Source organism: Ammodytes marinus, assembly GCF_949987685.1.
Source record: "Ammodytes marinus genome assembly, chromosome: 5".
Classification (NCBI taxonomy): domain Eukaryota; kingdom Metazoa; phylum Chordata; class Actinopteri; order Uranoscopiformes; family Ammodytidae; genus Ammodytes; species Ammodytes marinus.
This window is the reverse complement of record NC_137234.1, coordinates 33,866,282-33,878,893: the sequence shown is the minus strand read 5'-3', so window position 1 is coordinate 33,878,893 and position 12,612 is coordinate 33,866,282. Positions and strand designations below refer to the sequence as shown.

Sequence of the window (12,612 nt, the reverse complement as noted above, 5' to 3'; positions counted from 1 at the left end):
AAGTATGCGATTAATTTAGATTAATTAATCACAGAGCCTGTAATTAATTAGATCATTTTTTTAATCGCTTGACAGCCCTAATATATATATATATATATATATATATATATATATATATATATATATATACAGCCCTAATTTATATTTATATAAATATAAATTAGGGCTGTCAAGCGACCAAAAAAATTAATCTAATTAATTACAGGCTCTGTGATTAATTAATCTAAATTAATCGCATACTTATATGACACTTTTATGCCTGTTTATAAACAACTGTATAGGCTACCGTTCGTTTCTCTCTCTCTCTCTCTCCCTCCCTCTCCCTCTCTCTTTCTCTCTGTCCGTCTCTCGTAACTTCTGTCTCCTCCCCTCAGCGAGGTTTCTACATTAAATAAATTCACACACACACACACACACACAATGGAGGAAAAAAGACAGGAATATCTGCTAGGAAGAGTGTGAGGGTGTCCGTTAGCGGGAGACGATCGCAGCTAGCAAACAGAAGTGAGACGGAGGAAGATTGAGAGATAGCCTACTGTTTTGAACCTACACTGTTAATTAGGCACCCACTAAACCAATAATGCACAGACACTGCGGAGAATGACATAAGACGTATTCCTACCTTCATGCTTATTTTCCCGGAGCAGCCCATAACACATCCATACAGCCCTCTCTATGCTTCTTTATTTACTGTTTAATCCCGTGCGGGTCGTTTCCGCAAGCTACAAGTGCAGCTCCGATATCGTCTCACCTCTTTTGCACCGGGTCAAAGGGCAATGTAGAAGTGCGATTAATCTGCGTTAATTTTTTTAATCGCGTTAATTTTTCTGTGATTAATTAATCGAAATTAACGCGTTAATTTGACAGCCCTAATATTTTTAGATGTTTGTCTATTTTGCTTCCAAAACAGTTCCACTTTCATTCTAGTATGAATCAAAGGTCAAAGTTGTTTTTGAATACTCTGCACCAAAAATCTCAATTTCAAATTCTAAAGTCCTCACGTCAACTAAACTTTCTATAATCATTGTTTGCACTAATCTGAAGGTTATTACAAAAGGATTTGTTCAAATGTTTTTAACTGTGGGATTTTTAATACATTTCCTTCTTAAAAACATGCCGAAAATGCGTTTTTACGACCTGTTTATAGTATTTTGGATTTATAAAAGGAATAAAGGCTACATTCAAATATATTGTAAAAAACAAATGAAAAAGATTTTAACTCTCGCTTTGTCAAACATCTCTTTTGAAAGAGATGCAGATTTACACATAATGGTCCTCATTTATCAACCGTGCGTAGACCAGAAAAGTGGGTGTACGCACATTTCCACGCAAACCTCGGCATTTATCAATATGGACTTGAGCGTAGGATACGCTCAAATCCCACGCCAGCTCTCAGCTCGTGTACGCAAGTTTGTAAACAGCATGGACTCGCAGTGCAGGCTGTGCCGGCTAGCCGATGACTTTGTTGGACAATTATTAGAAGATAATACAAATGCAGTGTTTGCTCAGACCGAAATAAAGATATTAATCATTTGTGCAGCTTATGGTGTGCAACTGAGTAGGAGAGCTGATTCAATAGTGCGCACACCGGCCACTTAGGAGCGCTGCATGGGACTGCGTAAGGGCAGTTGTCTCCGTCTTGGAGCAGCTGGGGGGACACTGAGGCAAGGGGGCTGCACTCATTCAAAATGTTAGCCTAAGTATTAAATATGTAGTAGGCCTACACTGCTCTTTATGATAAAAAAATACACGGCACAACATTCAGCTTAACATTTTATTTATTTGACGCACTTTTTAGATGTTAGTTCCTCTTTTAATGTGTCATTGATCGCTTAAGCAAGCGATTTATTTCCACCGTTAACCGGCACGTTGTTCCTGTCTGCTGGTGGAGCAGGACAGTGGGCGCTCTCACAGCTGATCGTTGCAGGGTCGGCTTGTGCAGCTGACGGCCGGGCTGACCACTCGTGCCAAGCGCATGCTGTCATACAGTAAAACGCAAAATGTGTTATTTTTAGTTTTTAAAACCCTTTTGAGTAGTGCTATCTAAAAGGGCCAATACATTCTAATCATTCAAATCTCTGCAGACGTGTATTTATTTTATGGGGACCATTATCGGACAGTTGGTGCGTCTTTTTCTCCTCTACCACTTATATTATGCCCGCACCCCCAGTTGGTTGCATTTCAGAACAGCAACACACTTTTTTTAGTGGCGATTTTTGAGTCAGACCACTTTTTCTTCATCTATGTAAAGAAATGGCGACATATAATTGTATATGCTGTTTTATAGCATTTAAGCGATACTGATGTAAACCTCAAATGCAAAATCCTCAGATGGACATCGTTTGTTGTCAACACAAACGCTGTTGACCGCAGCAGTTATTTCCTTCCTAACTGCTGCCTTCTGTTGTTCTTTGATGCCGCTTGTAATGCTCCGAAATGAAACTTTTTTTTCTACTTTTGCTGTTATTCTGTCAATTTCTACTTCAGAGAGGTTCCTCTTCTGTGCCGTAATGCGCATATCCATGTCGTAAAACCTCTGGGCGAGGCCTCCAAACTGAGAAAATATAGGGACGTGATACGATTGTTTTCAGCCGCCGCATTTATCAATAATGGCCTTGCGTACGCTGAGATTGGCTAGATACGACTGTTTGATAAATCCCACGCGATACCTAGCGTAGGGAGGTATTTGCGCCAGAATCTGCACCAGTTTCCACGCAAGTTTGATAAATGAGGGCCAATTACTCTAGTTCAGTATTGCCAGATTTGCATATTCACATTTTTGATGTAAGTAACCAACTATGCAAAGTTTCATGCTGATGATATCTATAAACTCAACAAATCTGAAGATATTCACCTGCAGTGTCTGGCCTCAATAGGGCTAAATTGACAGACTTGGACACTTGTTGCATTAATGTTGTCACTATGAAAAGAATCGGGTTTCTTTATGTGTGACAGTTCCTAATGCGCGGTGATAATAAGTTTCCGTTTGTGAAGAGACATCCAGTGTCATGTTGTGCTATTGAGAAGAGAGCAGGCTTGTCTCTGCTGTGACGGTGAGAGCTTTCAGAGAACAATGAGTGTCAGTGGGGTGATTGGCAGATCAGCTGATCCTAGCGCAGGGTGGGGAGGGGGCGTGGCTACAAGCTCTGGCTGAGTGGAGTGATGTCATCCACCACACAGAGCTGTGTGTGTCTGTTAGTGTGTTGTATAGGCTGGCTGGTGGGTACTTGTCGGGATTTGTGGTTTAGTTGTGTATTTGTTGTTCAGTTTTTGTCAGATCATTGGCCTTATTATGTATTATTTAAGTTCCTGGTCGTGAATTTTTGAGATTGGGGAGATTTGACGTTAACCCACAGGTTTATTTACTTATCCTTTCAATACCACACGCAAAGGGGACAGGTAAGAATGCCGGAGACGCATTTCTTAAAAAAGTTACTCATTCAGAAGTGTCCAAATCCGAATGTTTTTTTTTAACACGAGTAAAAGACAATATGAAAGAAGAAAAAATCTGTTTGTTTTTGTATGTTTTCAAAGGACTGTCAGATAAAAGTCTTTGTTTTTCATTTTTCCCACTTGTGTGATTTTCTTTTGTACATTGTTGTTAAGTGTTGTTGGAGAGTTCCATCACCAACGATGACGTATGACAAATAAATAAAGCTTGGCCTTTCAAGGGTCTTTTAAAAACCCACCTTTAATACACAAGCCTTCATGTCAAGGTGTTTTTGTATTGTAATTTTTGTTTCATTTCAATGTTTTAATTAAGATGTTTACTTACTTACTTACTTACTTTTAGATGTATTATTTTGTGTAATTTTAAGGTACGAGACGTCGTCAAACGTCCAAGTGGAACCAAAGGAACAACAACTGCACTTTTACCCAGAGGGCCGAGTGTTTCAGCACCATGTCAATCTGGGAACCTTTACCCTGACTTTCCCCAGTCAGAGGGAACAGAACGGTGAAGCCTGCTGCTTACAGGAGCTCAGGAGACTCATTCATCTTCACAGAGACACAAAGGTGAGCTGACATTATCCCAATGTCTGTTTGTTTGACTGGGGGTTTTTTAGTTCTAAAACTACAAGCTAATCACACTGTGCTCACAGAGAGACACACACTCCTTCATAGCACAGCTGTGACGCTTCATATATAATTTGAGTTACTGGATTTTTTTATTCCATGATCTGTAAACTGTTATCCATGTTATTCTTATTGTTTGAGATGCACCTATAAACTGTTTAGGTAATCATTTCATTGATGTGAACTCCCATGATGCTCCTGTACTTATCCTGTGTGTGTGTACCGTTTATTTGGTAAAGGTTCATCTTTGTGATTTCACTTTAACTTGGACCACCTTCTGAGGCCATCTCATCCGGCTGTTTGAGTTTGATTGACAGCCCTCACTCCTCCACCTAAACTAATATATGTTTGTTTACCTGGTACTGAGGCAGTTAGTGAAATGGCATTTTTTCCATCAACACTTCCTTTGCATTTGTCTTCCTTTTTTTGCAGAGAAACCCAGACTGTGCCGGTACCATCCCGCTTACACACAGCAGTCCTGCCTTTGGGCTGCAGCGCTTTTCCAACGGCCAGCCAGAGAAGCAGCAGGAAGGAGCAGCTGAGGTAACCCTAGAGAACTGTAGCACCACACCAGAGGAACAGGGAAGTCCTTCGTCATTGGAGGAGAGGACACAGGGGGAGGAACCTGCCGGTGTCACTCATACATCCTGTACCAGTGGAACTCTTTGTCAGAGCCAGGAAGCTGGGGGAGGACTGAAGGCCACGCCAGCAGCTGCCAACTCTTCTTCTTCTGGCCGTAACAGGAAAAACAAAAAGAAAACTACAAAATCCACAAGACAAGCTGAAGATTCTCCGGGAAATAACAGAGGCAGCGCCCCAGAGGCTGGTAGGGGGACTGCACCGAGGCCCCCCACCAAGACAACTGGAAGTACAACACACGACAAGGATGGAAGTACTATTTCACCCAGAGAGTGTAGTCATCCTGGAACTGAATTAGAGACTCCATCACCCATAAAGCCTGTGTGTGCTTCAGGTGCTGATGGAAAGTGTGCTGCTGACAGGAAGGGGGTTGCGTTGCCTACTACAGCCACCGTTGTAGAAAAACAGGAAGGAGAGAAGTGGGAAGTTGACACGCTTATATGTGAGCGAGCTGACACTGGGAGTGTCCCAGCAAAAGAAGCTATATTAAACAGAGCTCCTGGAACAGCAACAGAGAGGACAGGTAAGTTGTTGAGAGTGCTCAAGGTGTTGGGGCGGGGTCAGTTTGTTTCTGAACAAGTGGGTACCTTGATGCAAATGATCAAAGCTCTTATTGGTCCATCTGCTGATTTGAAAAAGCAGAACAGAGATTGTAACCACATAAAACTATTGGATATAATCGCAGGCTCTATGATGTAAATAATCAAAAATCAGCTTGTGATTTTGGCCAATAAGAGACAAGAAGTACTGGAACATTCACTGAGTTGGTGCTTTTTTGGTTGTGTCACAGTTGATTGCTGATTAACTTTTATACCCAAGGGGAAATTTGGTTTGCAGAGTGGTCACCAGAAACAGAAAGTCACAAGCATATCAGAGCAAAAGCTTTTGGTTTTGTCACTGTTTAAAGATGGTTTAACATGGGGAAATACTAATGTGTTTTCCCCACACAATTTTGTTGTTGCTGTAGTGAAAACTCCCTATTAGCTCAAATCTGTTCATTTATATTTTTTAATTACTTGGGGGAGTGGAGCAAACACATATGACAGTGTCAGCTTTTATATTTGTTACTAAGTGTTAGGAAAAAAAATAGCCTATTATCATCCTGCAGAACAACATGATCATTCATATGGATGGGTGTGAGTGTGTCCACCTCATGAAAGTAAGCTCTAAATCAACTTTTTTTTAGCTCTATTTTTGGTCTCCACCAACTCCTGGGAAAAATGTGTCCCTCCCTAGTGACACTTATCGTTAATATAAAAATAGAGAAATTAGCACAGCTTTAAAGGGTTAATTAAAACGTGGGTGTTCTTTTCATGTTAAGCCATCAATGCTAACTGTAATAGTTAAGTACTTAGTAACAGCTTGAAGTTCTAAAAAAGAAGTGAGACAAAGCAAGAAACAATAGTAGTCACAAGGTGCCAAGGAGCTTAGAGGTTAGGATTATTTATATAATCCAGTCGGAGAGTTTTGTTACATGTCAGACCCATGTTATCTCTGCCTGTGTCTCCTGTATATATCGCACCCTGTCCAGTAAAGGCAAACAATGCCAAAATAAGTGATTTGACAGAAAATCTGAAGGTTGGAAATATCTCCCCAAATGAGTCCAACTTCTCTGGATTTGAAAGACAGAAAGAAGGTTAACGCATTCTCTGCATGTTTTTAAGAACAAAATGTACCATAAATCAGACAATTAACAGTATGAACTAATCCTTCTGTAATACCCTTCAGAATAGTGCTTTAGAAGTTGGGATCTCTGTCTTCAGAGTATTGAAAAAACTTCAGTTGAGATAATGGCCCTTACAGATGGTTGTATAGGAGAAATAAACAGATGCAACAAGACAGGGTTTGGTTGACTAAACACTTAAATGTACACTTTGACCTTTTATTTATACTAGTATGTTATGAAAGCAAAAGAGACAGAAAAACCTCAAAATTGACCAGTATTTGTCTTGCCTTAATCTAAGCCTATCTTCCTTTCAGTAACCATGGGTCAGGAACAATCCCAGGATCCACAGGAAAGCAAGTCAGACCTGGAGGAGCCATGCCAACCTGACACCACGAGCCAGATTCCTCCCTCTGGCAGGAGGACCATCCCCATGTCCCCAGGCATGGACATCAAACCCCGGAGAAGGCTTTGGCGGGATGGAGGTTGGATGGGAGTGGGATCGCCCCCAGATGCACCGGAAACAGTAGCAGCAGCAAAATCAGTCTGGTATGGGGGAGAAAACCTAAACCAGGGTGCCAATAAGGACTGGGACGACAGAGAGACAGTGAACTCTCAATCTGTTTGGTACGACGACAGTGACATAATGGATCAGAGAAAACTAGAACAGCCGGAGAAAGAATGTGATCCGAGCACACCCCGAGCTTCTGGTCTGAGTTGTCCTCTGCAGCTGTTAGAACAGGGCCTTAGTTCTCATCAACTGTCCACAGCTCTTAGTCAGCCGCATGCTGCTGGAGCACAGCCAGCTCCGTCACATGGTGAGCCTGCCACAGCACAAAGACGGGAAGTGCACGGATCACAGGAGGAAGTAGAGCCAGATTGGAGGGAGGGAAGGGTGGAGGGAGAGGAGCAGCTCAGTCACACAGAGACGACTCACAGCAGAAAGAGTTCTGAAACGGCAGATGTTGAGGAGGGTGGAGAAGAAAAGCAAGGGAGCGAAGAGAAAGGAGCAAAGGGCAAGAAAAAGAGGAGGAAGAAGAGGGGGAAGAAAGCAGCAGGCACAGAGGCAAAGCTCAGCTCCAGCTCCAGTGTAGAGTCTCAGAGCCAGTTAGAGATACCGGTGGCAAACCCTAACAACAGTCAAGAGTCTCAAGAAGCCAAGGATAATAAAACAGGAAGTGGGAACGTCCAGTCTGCCACTGCCGCCTCTGAGCCGACCCGGAGAGAGGAAGCCGCTGCCGAAGGGGACGGCAACATGCATCTACCCATCCGGACAGAGGGACAGACCAGGGACGCTCACGGGTCGGACTGCGACGGTTCAAACTTGGATCTAAGCTACGCCCCTGCGGAGTTCAGTCCGACAGACCAAGGGAGAACAGATCTGACATTAGAAACAAAGGAATTATCGGGGGATGAGAGCATACACTTTAATGGACCTGGTGACTTCAACCCCCATTCTACTGTCACAGATTCAGAACTAAACATCACAAAGGCAGATATAAAGGATATAACGACAATCGGAAAGGAGGTACCGGAACCGCCACCAGAGCGGGAATTAAAGGGGCATGCCACTCCCATCCAACAAACACTGGATGTGGACGTGGATTTAAAGGCATTGTCAGAAAAAGGGGATTGTACAGTAGCTGCCGGTGGGGATGTAGCATCCGTGGACCGGACAGGTTTGGTGGAATCCGACTGTCCTAGGGAACTTCCTGTTAAACATTCAGATCCTGAAGAACTCACAGAGGACTTGTTTCTTTTGGAATTTCCTGAACAGAATACACAACATGTGCAATCCGTGGACTCGGACACACCAGTACAGCCTCAGGATCCTGTGGGAAGTTCCCTGGAACCTATGGAATCCGTGCATCGTACAGAAACTGGGTGTTCATCATTTGAAGGTACAGCGGACGTGTCGACACTTCGCAAAGGGGTAAGAAGGGCCGAAACAACTCTGAGTGAATATTCAGAGCACCGTTTGTCCTCTGAGATGCACGAGGAGGAAAAGAACTACACTGAAGACCTCGTCGCCACAGCGTTAGCAGTTGTCACGGTAGCAATAGCTTCAGCCATGGCTAGCATAGAATTGAGCCAAGAGTTAGACGACAAACAGTCAGGGGGTCAAGAGTCTGCTAGCAAAGAACCAGAAAATCCTCCATCATTAGCACAGGACGCCAATGTAGCAACTGATACAGTAGACCAGCTGGCAGACAATTTACTCAACACTGTTCAGCCCATGCAACTGTCTGCACAGCTGATGAACAAAGAGAGCTGTCAACTGTTAGCGGTGACTCCAGCTGAGGCAGAAAACCAGCCTGTAGAATATTCACACACAGATTCCACTGAAGAAAAAGCTAACGTTATACTTTCAGAGGTGTTACAGTGTAACACTGAAAGAGAAAAGCCCTCTGTCACGGAGCTAAGTAGCAGCCAGCAGGCTAACCTTGACCTGGCAGCACTGGGGGACAGCCTTAGTTTACTGCTGCTAGACAAACAGGATATTCAAACAGAGTCTACACAAAACAAACTCTTTACGTCACTACCTGAAGGAGAAGACAACCTTCTGCAAGCTAGTGTGAATCATTTACCAGAATCAAATGTAAAGATTGAAACCAAGGTAGTCAGCCAGGGTGAAATACAGACAGACAATAAGCTGCAAGAAGAAGAAAGCCAACTCCCTTGTCCTGTGGTAGACACGGGACAAAATCCAGAGTGTAGATCCCCTCAAGATCAGTCTATCTGTCCGAAAGAGAGTGGGGCACAAGCAGAGGGTGATGGACAGCAGATAGATGTACATCTTCAACACAATCAGACCCATGGTACAGAGGATAGTCATTCTGTAAAAGCCATACCTGCTGAGGGCCAGGTAGGAAGGCAGTGTAAGGCCAGTGAGAGCTGTGGAAAAGGTTTGGTGGACGTGTCGGAGCCACTCAGTCAGGCTAAAGAGCGTGAGAAAGATCAACAGCTAGGTGGTCCCGTTACAACACCATGTGAAGGGGAGAGGATTTCTTGCGGTTCAACACTTCCTGTTACCCCCTGTGACTGGACCCCCGTTACTGATCCCAGGCCAGAGGAACCCACTGTCCCTGTAAATGCAAAGACGGACCTTTATCAGTCATCGTCAGACACAGAGCTTGACCCTGCAATCTGTGTTGATAATCACAGTGACACTTTTAATGGTCATGAGTCTGTGGATAGTGAAGCTGGTGTGCTTAAAGGGCTGGATAAAGACACAGAAACTCTGGATACAGTGGACAGATGGACAGTGAGCGAAAGGAATACAATGAAAAGTGATGAGGAAGCAGTAAAAGAGATGTCCACAGTGGAGGACACATGTCAGACAGGTAACTTAACTGTTTTTATATCCATAACTGTTCTACCCTATATTGTATTTCTGTCTGTCCCTACACCACAAACCACAGTGCTGCCCTGAAGTTAACCATTTTTTTTTCTTTCCAAGTTCCATATTCACTGTCCAACTTTCTTCTGCGTATGAACCTCTACCGTAGCGTCTGTAAATGCTCCCAAAAGGAGGGGTTAGCAAGGGAGCGTTGCAATCTAGAATCTCACCACTAGACTACGCCAATATTCACCGAAACTACACACTTTACCTTTAAAACCAGTGATTTGATTAGTGTTACAGTAAAGCTAACTTAGATGAAACAACTGATTAATTAAACTCACATTCAGTTACATTTTACATTAGTGGTGTATTAAACATTGCTCACTTAAGCCAAGAATGGCCGGCTGGCTGGTAGGCCACGTCTAAACTTAGGGCGCACTCACACTAGGCCATCTGTTCCATGTTCGAGCACGTTTGCCCCCTAAAGTCTAGATCGTTTGGCTAGTGTGAGCACGCCATCCGTACTCCAGCACGGAACACTTCCTCGGCCACAGCATGCTTGGGAGAGGTGTGCCCTCCCGGTAATGAGATGACACGCGCACAGAAACTTTATAAAGACACACTTAAAATAACGCTCTCTCCCCATACAAAAAGTTCTGACTTGGATTACTTGATGGAGTGATCGATGTGTATAAAACCATCCGGTACATATGGTCTGATGACGGGCAGTTATATTAATAATAAACAGCGTGCTGCACAAATATGAGACTGTCCACCGTGACCTTTTACCTCAAGGATGCATTTAAAAAAAACAATAGCTTAAGGATTCTCGTTGGTCTAATGTGGAAATGGAATATTTGATGCAAATTTGGCTGGATGAAAATATTCACAAACAGTCGTATAGCCTACAAGTAGTCGACTACGCCTAAAATCCCAAAAGTAAGGTAGGGAAGGAGCAATCGTGCTCAGGCCAGGAGCAGTGTGAGCACAGGCCAGCGGGGGAGTGGGGAGAGGGGGCAATGGTCCTGGAGCACGGAAAAGGCACACTTGCCCAGTTTGAGTGCGCCCTTAAGCTAACACGTTAATGTTAGATTCACAGACTGACAGGAAGAGCTACTTCACAGCCCCAACTCTGAGCTTCACATTCAAAATTGTCAAGGTGATGAACTGACAACAATACTAAGACATAATTGAACAAAAAATGTTCCGCCTAAGGTTTACTACCCAACTGCTGTTAGTTGTTCACTCAAGCTTCTATTGTCCTACCGTTACTCTGATGGAGGAGTAGCTAAAGCATTGGTCCATGTAGGGTCATTTTCTTCTTACAGGGCTCAGTGTGGATTTAGTGTCTGACATAAAGTGACCCTTTTAATTCCCCCTTCCACATTTAATGAGGAGAGATCATCTCTGAATAGAGGACAGAGTAGAGACATGGCAGAGTAATGTCGCTAACAGGGCAGGGACTTGTTGAGCCAGCTCCACTGTTTGTATGGGGCTCGGTATCCAGGCAACCTGATGATGATGTCATCAACACTTAAGAAATGGTTGTGCTGTGTGTGTGTGTGTGTGTGTGTGTGTGTGTGTGTGTGTGTGTGTGTGTGTGTGTGTGTGTGTGTGTGTGTGTGTGTGTCTGTGTGTGTCTGAATATGCATGGGTCAGTGTGTAACTCAGGCCGTGTGTCTCTAGTGTGTCTTCATAAAACTGAAAAGTGATAGAAAATGAAATTAATATGTCACTATTCACTGAGTCTGATCGCTGGTCAACACTGTTGTCTCAGAGCAACAAAGTCCTGTGGTTCATGGCTACTCATGATGAAATTTATAACATTTCATTTGTCATTTTTATTGAAGCCCCAAGTTATACAAGGTGTCATCCCCTTCCTACCAAATGACACAATCCAGACACCTGCTTGTACTCCAAATAGGAAATAACACTGTGCCGGTAGAACACCAATGTACCATCCGTCTATTACTTACTAGGTCTTCAGTGTTTCCCCCAGAAAATGGCTTAGTGAAGGTGGTCACTGCCCCGGGTCATGGGAGGCACGGCCTCCCATGACCATGACCATGAATACAAAAATACAACAGACATGACCTTACAGTTGTGCAATTTTGTCTGCTACAGTATGTGCAGCCAGGTACAAATGATGTGCAAACATGCAGACAGTACAAAGCTCAATTAAAGGAAACCTCTACTGTTTTGGTGCAGACTCACTAAATACAAATACTAGACTCTTAACATGTGTATGCACATCAAAGTGCAAATTCAACTTTTTAAAGTTCCTTTTTGGATGGGGGCTGTTGTGCGATTATTGTGGACAATAGGCCTACTGTGATGCGATAGCCTATAATTCATTAATGGTTATTTTGAGCCTACTTAATTGATTTCTTTTTAAATACAGAGGTTATTGGTCGTTTTGGAACATGTATTTCCCAATTTAAAACATAAAAATAAAGCAGCATTGAAAATTCAGAAAATAAATCTTCTTGGCCTACACTAGCATGCTGTTTGAAAAATAACTCAATAGTTGAAATAATAAATACAATGTGTTTTCCCCTTAAAATGACTAAATGCATTTCAAAGACAGTAACAGTGTGGCACTTCTTTAAACTTAATGAAACTTGGCTGGGCCATCACTCTCATGCATTCTTCAAACTTTTCTCTGCCCTGTCTGAGCTGATAGATAGGTTGTGTTGCCACGGTGATGTGGAGTCTTAAACTGTTCTAGCTTTGCAGAGCACTTCTTTCTGTTCAGCTAAATATCCCCATAGAACTGCACTGTGTTTATTATCGCCACCAGTTAAATGTTGGTTTGCTTCTGCTTGTTTAACTCTCCCACGTACATGCTGTAGTCGCGCGCGGTGCAGTACGGTCGCGCGCGCAAAGCCGCAGA

The 12,612-nt window shown here is 43.2% G+C and overlaps 1 protein-coding gene across 4 annotated transcripts in view; it reads left to right on the top strand.

Moving 5' to 3' along the window:
• LOC307250839 (A-kinase anchoring protein 13) overlaps positions 1-12,612 on the top strand; it is a 201,779-nt gene that overhangs the window by 85,857 nt on the left and 103,310 nt on the right. For all 4 annotated transcript variants that reach the window (XM_080028071.1, XM_080028073.1, XM_080028072.1 and 1 more), the window contains exons 8-10: positions 3,819-4,014; positions 4,507-5,236; positions 6,694-9,720. In XM_080028071.1, coding sequence (XP_079884197.1) covers positions 3,819-4,014; positions 4,507-5,236; positions 6,694-9,720 — 3,953 coding nt within the window. The remainder of the gene's footprint in view (positions 1-3,818; positions 4,015-4,506; positions 5,237-6,693; positions 9,721-12,612) is intronic.